Source organism: Carettochelys insculpta, chromosome 8 (genome assembly GCF_033958435.1).
Source record: "Carettochelys insculpta isolate YL-2023 chromosome 8, ASM3395843v1, whole genome shotgun sequence".
NCBI lineage: Eukaryota > Metazoa > Chordata > Testudines > Carettochelyidae > Carettochelys > Carettochelys insculpta.
Window position 1 is genome coordinate 8,734,865 of NC_134144.1, and position 16,907 is coordinate 8,751,771.

Below are 16,907 nucleotides of genomic sequence, written 5' to 3' on the forward strand. Positions count from 1 at the left end.
AATTCTCACTACTGTGCTTGCAGATGTAAGATAATATCCTTTAATTTTTCTGTCTAGTTCCTCCTGCATTCTAATGATCACTTCTTTTGAAACAATTTGATTTTTCCAAATACTGTGACAATATAGAAAAATATGCACACATTTACACAAATCAAGGCATGCACACAGCCTCTTTCTTAACGCTGTTTTTCCTAACTTATTATAGTGGTATTTAACTGCAAACTGTGCCACTCTACAATTAACAGTCTGTTTCCATACTTTATTATAAATGCTTTTATCCAGAAATTTGTATAAAGACCAAAAAAATAATTAAAGCTGAAACTTTCCCCAGAGTAATAAGCCATATTTTCAATCTGTTTACATCAGCATGCCTGAAAACAGTGTAGACAAAAAGGCCAGTTTGGGCACATATATACCAGCACTTGCATGCATGGTCATTTCTTCTGCCTGGATGACACAAGTGTAGCTACCTTTACAGAGGCTTGCACAATCCATGCTCAGAGCAATTAGACATGAAAACATCAAATTCTCTGCTTGTATGAATCACTGCAACCCCCACCCCCGGAAAACTTCAGCAGGGGTCTACCAATTAATATCAGCAGAGAGTTTGACCTGAGGCTGTATACATCATTACATATCCAAGTTTGAAAATTTTAATTGTTTTTTTTCAAACCAGATAGGTCATACATGTCCCAAAATGCCAAAAATCTGGGGAGCGGTTTTCATAACAGATAAATTATACCTATCTTAGCTGAATTTATTTAAAATGCCCAGATTTAAACAACACTGTGCTTTTCCTCATGAACATTTTGCAGGTTTATTTGCCAACAACATTATCATTTCATTGTTAATTTTACATATTTTTCCAATTCAGTTTTGGGGCTTACTTTAAGCTTGTTCTGAATATTAGCACAGCAAGTTAATAACATATTAAAATGCAAACAGCCCAGATAAGATGAACTACCAAATATCAAAAAGTTCTAATGAACTGCAAATTAACTACACAGTGCAGCTTCAAAATACATAGAACTCCTGGCAGGCCTGTGCCTGGATAAGTGATTTTGTTTCTATCACCTGGATGTTTTTATTTAGCAATTTTTTCTGCCTTTCTGTGTTCATATTTAACAGCCAGGATTTCAAAAATATTCAGCATGGCCTAAGTCTGCCTCCATTAGATCCACTGGGAATTTTATGATTGCCTTCAGAAGTTACAGAGCTAGATCTATTTGAGGCTTCTGAACGGTCTAGCCAACATATTTAATTGTGGAAACTTAAATTTGTAATTTTGAAATTAGAAGTCTCCTCTCTATGAGGTTTGCATCACTGTCAAAATAAATAATGTTCATAGCAAATGGGATAATGACTAAAGAAAAATTAGATGGATAAGGTAGATGAAGAAATATTTTTATTGGACCAGCTTCTGTTAATGAAAGAGAGACAAGTTTCAAGCTAAAGAGACCAAGATTTTTAGGGTATATCAAAGTTAGGAATTTAAGCTCCCAGACTCATGTTTTGAAGATTTTGTTGTTGTTGTTGTTGTTGTGTTGTGATTTTTTTTTTTTGAGGGCAAGAACTGGAGTAATTGTTTTGTGAAGTGTTCACCCAGAGTGATACGGAGTTTTTGGCTTTTATAATTTTCCCTGTAAAATGATGTCCCTCCAGGGTGTGGATTTTTCACACTTATGAGTGATGTAGTTATATCAATGCAGATCTGGCCTAAGAATTTAAAAGGAAAAGGGGACTGAGGCAATTAGAAATAGAGGGTGGATGAATAACAAAGGGTGAAAGAAGGTGAATGGGCCAATAGTTGAAGTGCTGGAATGGGGCATCCCACTCTACCACACTCTTCCTGTGTGATCTTGAGCAAATAAACATGAGTAACAGAGGGAATGTGTGTATCATAGAACAATGGCATTTCCTCTCCTGACTATTGGTGCAAGGATAAATAAATTAAAGGTTGTGAGGTGCTCAGTTACTGCAGTGATGGGATTTACAGAAGTACCCTGGACAGAGAAATGATCTGCCTGCACATGCTAGGTGCTCCTTCTGGACCTGTGTTATTCTGCTCCCACTCCAGGCCAGGTTCTGTACAGTAGACCCCTGAGTTATGCACGGATTGTATTCCTGGACAACCACATGTAACTCAAATTTCATGCAAGTTGGGAACCAGGTGGCCGCCTGGTTCCTGGTTCCCCTCTGCGTGCAGAGCCAGGAAACTGACCAACACAGCAGCAATGGTTAGTTTCCGGCTCCAGCGAGTGGCAGGAATCTGGAAGCAAGATGGCAGCCTGGTTCCCACCTCCCCTCCACTTGATGAGTTTCCTGGCTCCACCGAGTGGCAGGGAGCTTGCGAAGCCAGGAAAGTGACCTGCAATGTGGTAGTCAGTTTCTCGGGCCCTGGGAATGGCAGGGACTGGGGACCAAGCTGCTGCCTGGTTCCCCACTCCCCACCACTGCTGGGAATCGGGAAACCACTCCTGTCAGGGGTGGCAGCCTGACTCTCGGCTGCTACCCCTGACAGGAGTGTTAGCCTGGCTCTAGGCTGCTGCCCCTGCAGAAACAGCAGCTGCTCCTGTCAGTGGTGTCAGCTCAGAGTCAAGCTCTCTGCTGCCACCCCCAACCGAAACCAGGAAATTCACCAGTGCAACAGCTGGTCAGTTTCCCCGCTCCTCTGAGTGGTGGGGAGCTGGGGCCTGGCAGCCCACAGTCACGTGCCAGCTCCCGGCCACTCAAAGTCTCGTTAACCTGAGATACGTGCAAGGATGCGTGTATCTCAGGGTTCTACTGTATACGAGGCATAATTAAGCTTTTAAACTGATTTACTGGATATTGCTCTGTGGTCACCACTTTCAAAGACAGTAGCTTTCTGATGAATTGCTCATCACAAGCACCCAACTGACATGTAAAATGGATCTCCAGAGCCTAATTCCACAAACCCTTCCTCCTTTGTGAAAACCTTACTGATACACTCAGTTTCAGTGGCCCTGCATGTATGAGGAAGGATTAGCCTACCAAGTAAGGGCTGAGAGACTGGACCCCTTGTTCTCTTGTAAGAGGAAGGTGATTGCCTTCTATGACAAGGTGGCTCTGTGTACCAGGGGAAGGTGGTGTACATGATGTACCTTGACTTTAGCAAAGCTTTTGATATAGTCTCCCACAGTATCCTTCCTAGCAAGTTAAAGAATTATGGATTGGATAAATGCACTGTAAGGTTGATAGAAAGCTGGCCAGATCATCAAGCTCAATTGGATAGTGGTCAACAGCTTGCTGTCTCATTGGCAGCCAGTATGAAGAAGAGTGCCCCAAGGATCAGTTCTAATTATTGTTTTGTTCAACATTTTTTACTAATGACCAGAAGGAGGGGACAGACTGCACCCTGAGCAAGTTCACAGATGACAGTACACTAGGGGAGAGGTAGATCCACTGAAGGGTAGGGATAGGGTCCAAAGCGACCTAGCCAAATTGAAGGATCTGATTAGGTTTAACAAGGAAAAGTGCAGAGTCCTGCACTTAGGACAGAGAAATCCCAAGCACTGCTACAAGCCAGAACCAACTGGCTAAGCATCAGCTTTGCAGAAAACACCTGGGGTTACAGTGGATGAAAAGACGGCTACAAGTCAACAGCATGCCACTGTAGCCAAGCAGGCTGATTATTCCTTTATTTAGCACTGCTGAGGCAACACCTGGAGTATTGTGTCCAATTATGGGCCCATCATTACAGAAATAATGTGGATGCACTGAAGAGAGTCCAGCAGAGGGCAACAAACTGATTAGGAGGCTGGAGCACATGATTTATGAGGAGAGGCTGAAGGATTTGGGCTTATTCAGCCTACGCTCTCTTTCCAACCCTATGAATCTATGATTCTGCAGAGTCCCGCTCAGATGCTCCAAATTTAACACATGAAGTCAGTCACCCACAGAGAAAATGACCCTGCTAGATGTGGCAGTGCACAGGCTCCCTGCAGTAGCTTACCTGGTGCCCAGAGCAATCAGAAGCGCAGGAAAAGAAAGATGAATATGTGATAGAATGGACAGGAATGGATTCACATCACAGAGAAACACGTCACAAATGGAGAGAAATGAATCAGGCAGGCATGGCTGAAAAGAACCACAAGTTACCATGGTTACTTGCAAAACTCAACACAGCAGCAACATCCTACACAGCATTGCCACTTCTTATGGAATTTGTACATGTCATCATAGTGGAATCTCCACCTTTTTACATTCAAATGCCCATAACACACTTTATCTTTGTACTGTATTAAACAACCCAAATAAGAACCCACATTTTTCTTAACAATTCATATTTTACATAGTCCCATAGGGGCTCATCAATAGCCTGTTCAACTTATGCTACAAAGTGCAAGGCTGATCTGGATGAGCAGTTGACTTAAGTGAGAATCAAAATGAGATAATATCATTAAGGCTAACGTTTGAAAGCAAGTTCACATTACACAGTTTTAAAAGGAAACCACTGTTCCTCTGGGGTCAAGCTATGAAAGCTTTCAAGTATCGATTTACACAGTTCACAAGATACATAGGGTACATAATCAGCATTGTCCCAGATTACAGTGTGTTAGTTGCTAAGCAGCAGAGAATAAGTGTTCTCTGGTATGCCACCCATAGAACGTATAGACTCAGAGCTTGTAGCAGTAAAGTGGATAAGTACATGGCTGGTCTGATCTGGATGATCAGTTGGCTCAAGTAAGAATCAAACTGAGATGATACCACTCTACTGGCAGGGTTCAGCCAATCCTGTAGTTTTGTGACCAATGTGATCCAATTCCTCCCTTGTCTCCTCCAGTTGTCAATTTTGTAAGACTAATACTACCATCTGGTGGTAACTATTTTGTGGACACCTTTTTCCTCGTAACTGCAATTCAAACACTTTATTTCCTATTTTTCCATTCTCTCCTTTGGAAAAAAATATTTATTTTTTAAAACAAAACTATTAGTTGCTTGTGAAAGATGTCGGTCTGACAGCCTCTCTCTCTCTAACCATAAGGCAAGTACATTGTGAGCAGCAGCTAAGCAAGTGTATGCATACTAACTCACCACTGAGCATGGAACCAAGGGTGCAAAGAAGCAATTGCGCCACAATAAACGGTTAATTCAGTCTCTCTGCCCTTTAAGGAATTGGGCTTTCTGTCAATTTTGACATTGATGTCAAGTATTGTGATATGCAGTCAGCCAGTTCTGGACTCAGCTAAGATAAAAGTGTGTTGTTAGAACCTATTAGCTAAAACATGATGAATTAATCCACATGAGAAGGCAAGTGTGGGCAAAGCACTATTGACTTTAACATCTGCAAAGCATGTCACGGTAAAGTATAGTCTGCCTCTAGGCCTTAACTTGATCAATTTAGCACATGTTACGGGCTGTGGTCTTTCTCTGCATTACACATTTTAAATATGTTCATTCGAATATTTCAGCCAGAACATTCCAACAACACACCTTTGATCCTAGTGCTTTGATCGGCGGAATTTATCCAGAAGGGACTAGAGGGGCATATCAAACCCATTCCACTTAGACCTTGAAATTCTGTTCAGTGTGTAACAGATATAATTTTCTACCAGCCCAAATTGAATTTCAGATGACGTAAGAGAGTAAAATGGTCCTTAACCCATTATTCATTCTCTTATACCACTTGGTAACCCATTACCCTCTAGCTCTACAAAAGCGAACCAAGAAGGGATGCTACTTCTCATGTTAATAAGTAGCTTCTAGTGTTCAAGGTAGCCAGGGTGCAATGTATATAATAAATCACTATCTTTGTGAAAACCTTTGGTTTTTCTTTCACTGCTCTAATTTCTCTATGCTGAAGTGACAAACGTGTTTAACCTATCTGTGCTAATCAAAGATTGCTTGATCACTTTAAGAATGGAATTACTTGTGAAAGTCTGCATGAAAACCATGCTGAAGAAGGTTGAACTAAACCTGAAATTAGAGCTGATTGCCCCTGATTTTTAACAGTTGTCATAGAAACATGGCTAGGGGAAATCATTTAAAATAATGAGCTTTGAATTTACATGAAATCTAAATCACGCACATGTTTCGAAAGCTTGGCAACATGAGTTTAAAAATACACTTTGTGTTAAACTGTGTTTTTCTTTTCTTTAAATACGTTGAAAGCATTTTTTCATAATAGCGTAATTTGCCTGAGGCCAAAGCAGTAAAATAACATACTGAGAGCTTTTCAAATGCACAGTGAGTAAGACATCTTAGAGCTAAAACATCTCATGGACTCTGAAGAATTGATAAAAAAGCAAATGGAATGCATTAAGGGCTACTCCATTCTTCTGGATTAAACAACAGTTTAAAGGACTTGGCCCTGGAGACATGTTTGGGCCAAACTGGAGGCAACTTATACCCACAGCTTCCCAAAAGATAAACTTCTGCTTATGGCAAATGACTCAGATCAGAAATGATCTGCCAAAATATTAGTAGAAATAGCCCAGTCCAAGAACCCAGGAATGATTAACTGGAAATGAATCTATTTCATTGTCAGCCATTGCTATTGTCATAAGAAAAAGGTAGGCTAGCTATAAATCTGAAGGGGAAATAAAAGATGGTGTAGCAAAACTATATTGATTTTGACGTGTGTTGTGATTCTCTCTGCAGCACTAGGTGCTTACCCAAACCTTCCAAAAATGGGACAAGTAATACAATCACAGCACATACAGACTACCTCTACACTGCAGAATTATTTCAACATAAACAGCTGTTATTTTGAAATAATTTTGCTAGCATCTACACTATGCATGCACTATTTTGAAATAAATTCAAAATAGTGGGTACATTATTGTGAAATCAGTCACTCTCCTTGCAGGAGGAATAACACCTGTTTCAAAATAGATATTTCAAAATAGGTGCTCTTAAGACATGGAATAGTGCTATTTGAAAATAAGCTGTAATAGTGCTCAGTAACGCTGTTTTGAAATAGTACTATGTGTCCAGAAATGCTATTTCGAAATAGCTATCTGCTATTTTGGAATGCATTTTCTGTGTAGCTGTGTTATTTTGAAATAAGATATTTCAGATAAGATATTTTGACATAGCTGTTTCAAAGTATCTCTGTAATCTAGCTGTAGCCCCTGTGCACATCTGGGTACCCTCTGTTGGGTTACAATGGCTTCAAGCTCAATGACCAGTTCATAAATATGATTCTGTGCTAAAAGCAGCTATCCTCTCTGAAACAAAAGAAAAGACAGACACCTCAGGAACATCAAGAAAACAAAAACAAAACAAGAAAATACCTCAGGAAATTTTAATATTTTTTCTGCTCTGCCTCCCACTCCCTGATTCCCAACTAGCTAGTAAGATGCTGGAAAAGAGCAAACTCACAGTAATTTCCTTATTTGTTCAATGTTCTTGTAATAACGATGACTTCATAGTCATACACAGTTCTCTGCGAAAACTAAGAATTCCAATCACTTTTAGTTCTTATATCCCTCCCATCTCACTACAGAGATGCTGCCATGAACTATTTGTTAGCTAATGTTGAAACCTTTTAATGTAATGCCTGGATCATTTTAGGGAGTACTTAACTTCTAGAGCAATAAGACGGTCATCAGCTCAAGATCTTGGGTACAGATAGCTCATGTAAAACTCTGATTTCCTCCTTAGTTCAGCATTCTCCTCGATTCAGAGAAAAACACTAGTGCTAGACCTGGGTAGCAGGACCAATGTACAATGTAGTTGCTAAGAGAGGAAGGTCAGCATATGCTAAATTAAATGGAAATTATTCAAAGCTACTTTTTCATCAGATTTCTTTCACAGCAAGTCCTTTTGATCAAGAAAGTTGATCTTTCTAGGCTTGTGCACCACAACTTAACATCTTCACTTTTAAAAGCTAACTTCAGACCATTTCCAGATATCAACACAGAAGGCAAAATAATATAAGTTCTGTGCAATAATCAAATACTCAACATCTATACTGAAAGGCTGTGTTGTATTGTCTTATTTCTGAATGATTTAATTTGCTGAAAAAATAGTTTTCATTACAAGTATTTCTCTGTTTTCTTTTAATTTGAAATGGCTGAACAAATCCTGAGTTGCTAAGCTCCTGCTTAAACCAATAAGAGTTGTAGCGGCTTATGCCTATGCAACCTGAATTCAGCCCTCTTGTGTGTATGCATTCTGAAAGAGTCTGTAATTATATGATCACACAGTATTTTTCCCACAGGCCCTCTTGCCTCATTCAGTGAGCAGAATGGATGGTGCTCACCTAATGAGCAATTATTCAATATTTTCCTTTCTCATTGTTCAGTGTATGGCTCCAAGGCCTTATGTATTGAACTCTATTCAACTCCTGATCAGAAAATATGATTTTCAAGTTCCTCGTGGGTTTTTCTATAGTGTTTATTTCTACATTACCTGAATCCTTCACAAACATAAACTAGTCTTCACAATACCCTTGTGAAGTGAAGGGATGGTATTATCACCCATTTCACTGAGAGGGATTTGAGGCATAAAAAGATTGAGGCAAAAAATTATGAGACTTATCTAACAACACTGCCAGGACAGAAACCTAGCTTGGGTGGACAAGCCACTGAGCAAATTTAGAGAGCAGTGAAGAGGAGAGCGCTTATGCTACAAATGAACACAGATGCAGCAACAGTCACAAGGAAAAGAAGGATGTGGGAAGTCAGCAGCTTTAGTTGTCCTCAGAAACTAGGGTGGAGTGGGAAGATAGAGAGAAACAGAGACAGAGAACAGCACAAAGGGAAGAAAAGACACAAGGAGAGAACAGAGGCAAGGACTGAAGGAGATGGCTGTAAAAATGGGAGCAAGAACTGGCACAGTGGATTGAATGGTCCAGGACTTTGGGTCCATGAGTTATTGGTATATACAGTAAAAACAGACAGATGTTGAACTATGGGTTTCTTCCCTTGAGTGTCTCTGGTGACAAACAGCCATTCTTCACTTCACTTATGAGACTACCAGAAGCCCTCCTTGGAATTATAGCCCTACAGCTGCCAGTTACACATTCTTTATTCTATATCCTGTATCTTGTTGTTGTAAAAAGGAATGGGCAAGGGGACAGCTTCTGACTGTTCGTGCAGTTTGCAGCATGAACATAAAAACTTGATGCTAGCAAGTCTTAAGAGAACTGGTATAATAACAGAGACCCATTTTCTATGCAAGTTTATACAGTCACACATGAAAATTTTAGCTAATATTAATCAAATTTCATATTTATATAGCACTTTACCGGTTCAAAGCGCTTTATAGACATTAACTGATGATGGTGACATCTCATTACACTCCAGTCTGTACATTATTATTGCTCAGCAGGTATGAGCCACATTATGAATGCTTGTGCAATGACTTACCAGATCGAGGGCAGCTGCCAGGATGGAGGCATCAGGGATGGTGCCTGGTTCACAGCAGTTTAAGAGAAACTGAAAGCGTTTCATGCCTTGTCTGATTGCTCCCAGGTTCACTACATTCTTGGCTTTCCCACCTTCCTGGCTAGAGGCCAAGTGATCATCAAAACTGTGGCAACCTGAGGAGATACAGAATACAAAAGGATTCGGAGGGGAGAGGGTGTGGAGAGGAACAGGAAAGAGACGGGGACATAATACCTCACAAATTTTAAAAAGTTTGACAGGAAACCTGGCGTTCATGATACTCATCCAGTTCCCTTTCCTGAATTTGACACATGACTTTGGCTTATGTGACAATTCCCATGGCACCCACTGACTGTGATGGAGTGTAAAGCAATGAGCCTGATTCTGAACATGGCTATGTTGGCTTAAGTCCAAAATGGTTTCTTGGAGTTGGATGGAGATGCTTTAGATTTACTCCAGTATAAATGAGATCAGAATATGTTGATCCATGGGTCTTTTATAAAATATGGAAATACCGTATTGATTCTCTTACTTGTTTGGGCTCTCAAGCTCCCTCATTTTCCCCACTTCCTGGTCAGTCTATTTAGATTATTTTCATGTATTCATCTCTATCTTAGTTTATCATGTTCCTTTGCCTTAAGAAAGAATATGCATTTATCCTTACTTATTAATTTAACAATGTGCTGTGCCTCTAAGGCATATGGCACTGAAACTCACTGCCCTGGTGAAAGGCGGAGCTAACAAGGCTTTAAACCACCTTTGTGGCCTCCTAATTCTGGGCTGAGCCACAGCCACCAGCATAATCAGACACCTCTGGGGCCTCGTCTCTATTGTGGTCTCCCCTCTGGTCTTCTGTATGGGCAGCAGTGCTGAACAGATAAATGTATTCAAGATCTTACCTCTGTGCAGGCCTAACGGATGCTAAGCACAGTAATTTTTTTCCTCAATGTTTTATAAATTGAATAATACTGCAGACTGCACTGAATGAAAAACATATTAAACATAAAAGATATACACAGATTCTAAGACTAGAAGGGATCACTGTAACAATCTAGATAGTGTGACCTCCTGTATAACACACTCGGAAGGATGAGGCAAGGAAAAGGTGTGGCTTTGAAGAAGGGATGGTATGGGTGTGAGGGAGCAGCAGGGTCAGGAAAAAGTGGCAAGGAAGCTTGGGAGAAGGGGTGGAATCGGTGTTCCCTATAATTTTTTTTCCATCCAGGGGCAGAACAAATTTTATGTGCATTGAGGCATGTGCCACCCATAGAAACACATACTGCAGGCTGTGAGTGTTGCGGCCACTCTACAAATCAACTGGGTGGCAACTGAAGCTCTCCTGGGAGGCTGCCCAAGGACTCAGCTCGCAGGGAATACGGGCAGAAAGAAGGCAGGGCCAGATCAAGGGGGTGTCGAGCACCCCATGACTAGAGGGGAAGTCAGCAGGCACTTATGGAAAAAAAGATGTTTGACAGAAAATGGTCAGTGATGGAGAATCCACCACAACCCTTAGTAAATTGTTCCAATGATTCAGTACTCTCACCATGAAACATTTACATCTTATTTCTAGTTTGAATTTGTTTAGCTTCAGCTTCTAGTAATTGGATCATGATATACTTTCTCAGTTAGACGGAAGAGGTCATTATTAAGTATTTGTTCCCCACCTAAGTTCTTAAAGATAATAATTAAGCCATCCCTTAACCTTCTTTTTAAACTGAACAGATGGAGTGCCTTGTGTATATTACAGTAAGGACTGCTTTCTAATTCTTTGCTCATTCTCATGCCTCTTCAAGGCTGCAGACAGGGCTGGAACTGAAGCCTTTGTATATTGGAGAACTGGTGCAAGGCAGCTGTAGCAAGGGCCAGTATTTGGTCAGGAGTGTGTATGAACCCAGTTAATGCATCTATCAGTTAATGGCAATACTGAGGCATGTGGTATGTTGTATGAGAAATCAATCAACATGTACTAGAAAGAGTTGATCAAGAAGGATTCCACTTTACCATTCTGAAATATATATTAAAATAGGGTATTTAACATCTCTTCTACTGGTCATGTGCCATCCGTTGTAACTGGGAAGCGTGGCTTATATGATTCAGATCTTCAGCTGATCTGAGGGAGCTGCAATCAGTTTATATCAGCTGAAGTTCTGGCCCATGGACTGAAGCTGTGTATCATCCTTAGCATGTGGACAGTCTGAACATGGATACTTTCTTAATAACCTAGGGTTTTGCAAATGATACACAGACATTGTTCTTATAACACGTGACATTTCTGATGACAAGAACATGGTCTTGATTCTGATCTTATTTACATTGGTGTAAATTAGGAGTATGGTACTCCCTCAAAGTCAGGAATGTTTCATTGGCATAAGTGAGGTCAAAAGCAGGCCTTACCATTTTCTGTATGAAGCTACATGCTAATACTTGTCTGCTATTGCTGTTCCAAGTTATATGATTCCTGTGCAAGCCTGAATCACATGATGAGCAAATGAGCATGTACAGCCATGGTATAATGTCAGATCATGTAAAATGTAATGTCAGAGAATGTAATATATTATAAAAATAGCAGATGCAATGGAAGCAGCAGCAATGGGTGTAGGCAAGCAAAATGGCAAAATAAAACTTTTTGATACAAGATTTGTCTCCTTGGTAACAAGGATCAGGTTTCTGACCTGAGTTTGGATGGCTGTATTATATTTGAAAATATAATATCCTCTTAATAAACCACTTTTCAAATAAACATCACTGTTTTAAAATTGCAGATCAAATATTTCTTTTGCTCAGAAAAAGGGACAATGTCTCTAATGAATGGTATGCAGATATTAGACATGCAAACACAGAAGAAAAGAGATAATTAAAACAATGTTTGTACAGGGTTTTCCATTTCATCGGTGCTGAATCTTGCTAAAATTGCCATAGGGTCACTATAAACTGATGGAGCATCAATCATTATATTATGGGAATTAAATATTTACACACCCTCTTTTGGACTGAATCATTGTTTTGAAGTTAATGTAAATTTTTTCAAATATGTTGATCTGGTTTAATTTGACTTTTTTTTTAATTTGTTTGGACATACTTGCTTTTTTATTTCCACATTCTCCACATTTGTTAGATTTTTTTAAAAAAATCAAAACGAAAGAAAGAAGGAAGAGAAAGAAAATGGTTACAAGGAATGGAAAGTTTGAAAAGAACAGAATGGATGCAAAAACCATGGAGAATATAAGAAAGAAAGAAAGAAAAACCCTGATTCCTAACCATCTTTTTCTTCTGTGTGATGAAACTTGGATGGGTATCTTCGGCAGGTGCGCCATTTACCGAGACGCTTGAAGAAATTCTCCTCTTCATCTCGCCCATTCTCCAGGCCACCTCCTGGTCCCCCTTCTGACAGCTTCACTGCACTAGTGAATTTCACCTGAACAAATGAAGACACACGAGTCATATTCTGATGTGCTATGATTTCTCTACCAACTCTGACATAGGCAATAGTGTGATGCATTACTATAGCTACAGATCTTGAACCATGCCCATTTGCACCAGCTCTGGATATTCTGTAATTTGTCTAGACAACCATTTCCTCTTTTTCACTGGGGTTCATTAAGAGACACATAAAGGAAGAAAAGCAGTATGATCAACTAGTAAAGTACATTAAGTATATTCAGAGGAGCCAGCTAACTGAAAAAAAATTATCAGGAGAAATGATAAGTTAATAACATTGGCACTTATTGATTCTTATGACACTGTTCATATGGAAGACAAAAATCACTAGACAACCTATGACAAGAATGAAGCATGGTGTATATTTAATCCAATTTTCTTTACTTCTCCAGAAGAAAATCATAAAATGCTGCTAGATATGACAGTAATTAAATTTTCCTTTTTTCTGTTCCGTTGCTTGGACGCACATCCCCCTTTCTCACTGCTACATCCTCATCAGTTTACTGGCATTCCACTCTTATTATGTGCACACTGCCTCACCACTCCTGGTTTAGCTTTCCAAATCACATGCAACCTCACAAAACTTTGCCTTTCAGGTGTTCCCTGGTCTTTCCAAAGACTGCCTCCAAAGCTCCTCTTCAGTGTATTTCCAGCGTGTCTCATATTATAGTACACACACACCAATTGGAAAAATACTGAAGGAAAATCATTGTGGTCCAAATATGGGACATATCCACTCTGCTCCAGTGCTGCCTATAAGCTGAATCTTGGAATAAGGGGATTTCGAAGTGTGTGAGATCCTTTTGGGGCCATGCCTCATTAGCATATCCTGAAGTTTCTCATTAGCATCCCCCTTTCAAAAGGGGAGTGCTAGTGTAGACACGACCATGGATGTTAAAAATTAGAGGAAACATTGCTTTGCTGGCCCTCATCTCAAAGGAAGGAAAAAGTCACCTGCCATTTTCAAATCTCTTTCCTTGAGGGAGGACCAGTCTTACATTATGTTTAAGGGACAATTCTGCTGCCTTCCCCATAGTGGGATTATGCTGGATGGTCCTTAGGAAGTAGCGGGATATGTAAGGTCTGTAGAGGGGTGTGCAACCTGAATCTTTGTGCATGGAGGAATACAAAACAGGGAGGACTGCGGGTGATTCCCAGCACTGAACGAATTCTTTGGCTTTTCACTTCTGTGAGGGCTGTGATGAGGGAATGCTAGGACCAGTGGGCCACGGTCTTTCTTCTGGAACAGCTACCAAGAAGCAGTTGTTCTACAATTCCACGGCCCACAGAGAGGATCCCCTCTTCCTGCACTCATATTCCTGCAGACCTCCTCCAGCCAAGATATTATGCTGGATGCTGAGGAGTAGATCTGCTCCTAAACATGGAAAGACAGACACTTCCTTGCTTTTGCAGGTACGGAGTTGTACTGCTATGGGCACTCTATCAGAAGCCCCAGCTCACAGGATTTTGTCCCTGGGTCCCATCAGCTCCATACCCATGCTAATAACAATGTTTTTTCAGGGAGCTAGAAGTGATCTATGAAGTAGCTAGACTCTATCTTTTTATCCTCCCCCCTAATCTGAAATGACACATTTACCTTGGAACTTTGCCTGATGAAAGACAGACGGTCTACAGAGCTGATATCCAGGAGGTCTTCCACCCCGTCGGCCAGACCAGAGAGGGAAGAGCGCTTCAGCCAGTTCCCTGATGCAGATAAAGGCAGTCAGAACAATTCTGAAATTGCTCCAAAATGAATATTTCAGTAATACAGGCATATATCTCTATTGTGCTGAAACACTCATACCATGACATGTGAAAAGGATGAAGGATTAAGGCTTTTTCATTCTACATGCATTGAAGATCAGAGTTTAGTTCTTGACATGTGAGGTAGAATTTTAGGATGGTTAAAGTTTAAAAATCAAGAAGGGTCAGTAAGGAGGGATACATTATTTGTCCTTCCTTTCTTATAGAAATGTGCTAGGAACACTTCTTTTAGAGAAAGAAAAAGGATGGCCCAGTGATGACACTAGTCTAGAACTTGGGAGCACTGGGGTTAAAGTCCCTGCTCCACCACAGTCTTCCTCTGTGACCTTTGGCAAGTCACTTAGTGTTTCTCTGTCTCTTTTTTCTGTCTGTAAAATGAAGATAATAGTACTGCTATACCTCACAAGGGGTGCTATGAGGGTAAGGCACTCAGACACTACATGTCTTTGTTATACAAAATCAAACACAAACATAGATCAGATCTATTCTATTTGCTCATGCAGTATGTAAATGTATATATAATATAAATGGACATACATTTACCTATGGGGAGTCTGAGTTTCTTTCGGAGTGAGATCCGCCGAGAGCGGGAACGGGAGCGCCTGTCAGTGGTTGTTCCAGAATGAGCTGTGGTGCACTCTGATGTGTCCTGCTCTGACTGGCTGCTGGTATCACTTGCTGCACTCTGTGACTTGAACATCTTCCGCCAGAAGTCTTTGCGACCCAGAACTGCCCCTTGCATTTGCTCATCGCTGGGAAAGAACACAACATAGAGTTAATAATACCTCACTTTGGTTTGTATGCTGCTAAGCACATTTGAACATGTTTCTCCTCCTCTGTTCCTTGGCACTTGTTAGTTTAAGGCTATGTTTACACTGCACCCTTAACTCAAAATAATATACACAATTTGTGCTATGCAAATTGTGTATCCTATTTCAAGTTAATTATAAAATAGACTATTTGGGCATTAATGTCAAAATAAGGTGCTACTTTGAGGTATCCCTTGTTCTCCTGCAATGAGATATAAAGAAATGCCAAAATAGCACACCTGGTATTTTGAAAAATATTTCAAAATACCTGACCTGTTTCATAGATGCAGAGTAGCTATTTTGGGATATCTTGGTAGCCCAAAATACCTTGGCAGTGTAAACATACCCTAAGAATTTAAGACTGCAGTCTGTTAAGCCAAACAATGTTCTTAATATTGCACAATGAAGACAGTTTTTAACCTGGAGTGTTAATCTAAAAAGTCGTTGTGTTTTCCTGTCATTATGCTAAAGAATCATCTCCCTTTCCGGTCGAAGTGACCAATAACGTACAGGACTAATGCTTTTCAAGACTGTCCACCTTATAAAATGTTTACATTAAAATAATCATTTCAACACAGAATGAAATATCAAATCACAGTTCTTAGCAACTTTTTTAAAATGTGATATCATATTCTGCTGCATAATCTGAGACCCCAATGTTCTGTGGCAGGACTGTGAGCAGAATAGTTAACATCATTTTTTTCCTCAGGCAATTCAAAATTTCCGTTGGCTGTGTCTCCATGTGCCACTTCTTCTGGAAGCGGCATGCTAATAAGCTAACCGGAAGATTAAATGAGGTATATATGCAAATTTTCCCTGCCTCATTAGCATATCAGCACGTGGTTCGGAAACCAGAAGATTCCCACAGGACTTGCATCTGCACGTGTACTTTGGAGTCCAGAAGAGCTTCTTCCAGACTCGGAACCATGTGCCGATATGCTAATGAGGTGTGGAAAAATCTGCATCCATGCCTCATTAACATCTTCTGGTTAGCTCATTAGCATGCCACTTCCAGAAGAAGAGGCACATGGAGACACAGCCATTCTGTTTACAACTGCATCATCAGAAAAAGGTTTCAAAAAGTTTCATGTTAAGTCCAGCATAAAACACCCTTTTCTTGACTTTCCTCTTATCCACATTCTAGATTTTAATTTTGCAGTCTATCTCCACTCCAGAAGAATACAGACCTGGGAAACATTAAAAAGGATGTGCAGCAGAACTAACTACAACATTCAGATCTCAAAGTCAGCGGGATCAGGGGTTAGCCTTTATTTCAGGAAACTTTCTTATAAAAAAACTAGGCAAATACAATTTAGATGAGGTTACTATAAGGTGGGTGCATAACTGGCTGGATAACCATACCCAGAGAGTAGTTCTTAATGGTTCTCAATCCAGCTGGAAAAGTATAACAAGTGGGGTTCCACAGGGGTCTGTGTTAGGACCGGTTCTCTTCAATATCTTCATCAAAGATTTAGATATTGGCATAGAAAGTACGCTTATTAAGTTTGCAGATGATACCAAGCTGGAAGGGGTTGCAACTGCT

At 40.3% G+C, this 16,907-nt stretch overlaps 1 protein-coding gene across 3 annotated transcripts in view; it reads right to left on the minus strand.

Moving 5' to 3' along the window:
* UNC80 (unc-80 homolog, NALCN channel complex subunit) overlaps positions 1–16,907 on the minus strand; it is a 181,778-nt gene that overhangs the window by 99,257 nt on the left and 65,614 nt on the right. For 2 of the 3 annotated variants that reach the window (XM_075000740.1, XM_075000739.1), the window contains exons 19-22: positions 15,093–15,307; positions 14,389–14,495; positions 12,672–12,768; positions 9,336–9,508 (exon numbers count right to left, since the gene is read on the minus strand). In XM_075000740.1, coding sequence (XP_074856841.1) covers positions 9,336–9,508; positions 12,672–12,768; positions 14,389–14,495; positions 15,093–15,307 — 592 coding nt within the window. The remainder of the gene's footprint in view (positions 1–9,335; positions 9,509–12,671; positions 12,769–14,388; positions 14,496–15,092; positions 15,308–16,907) is intronic. The other variant, XM_075000738.1, reaches the window with a different exon arrangement.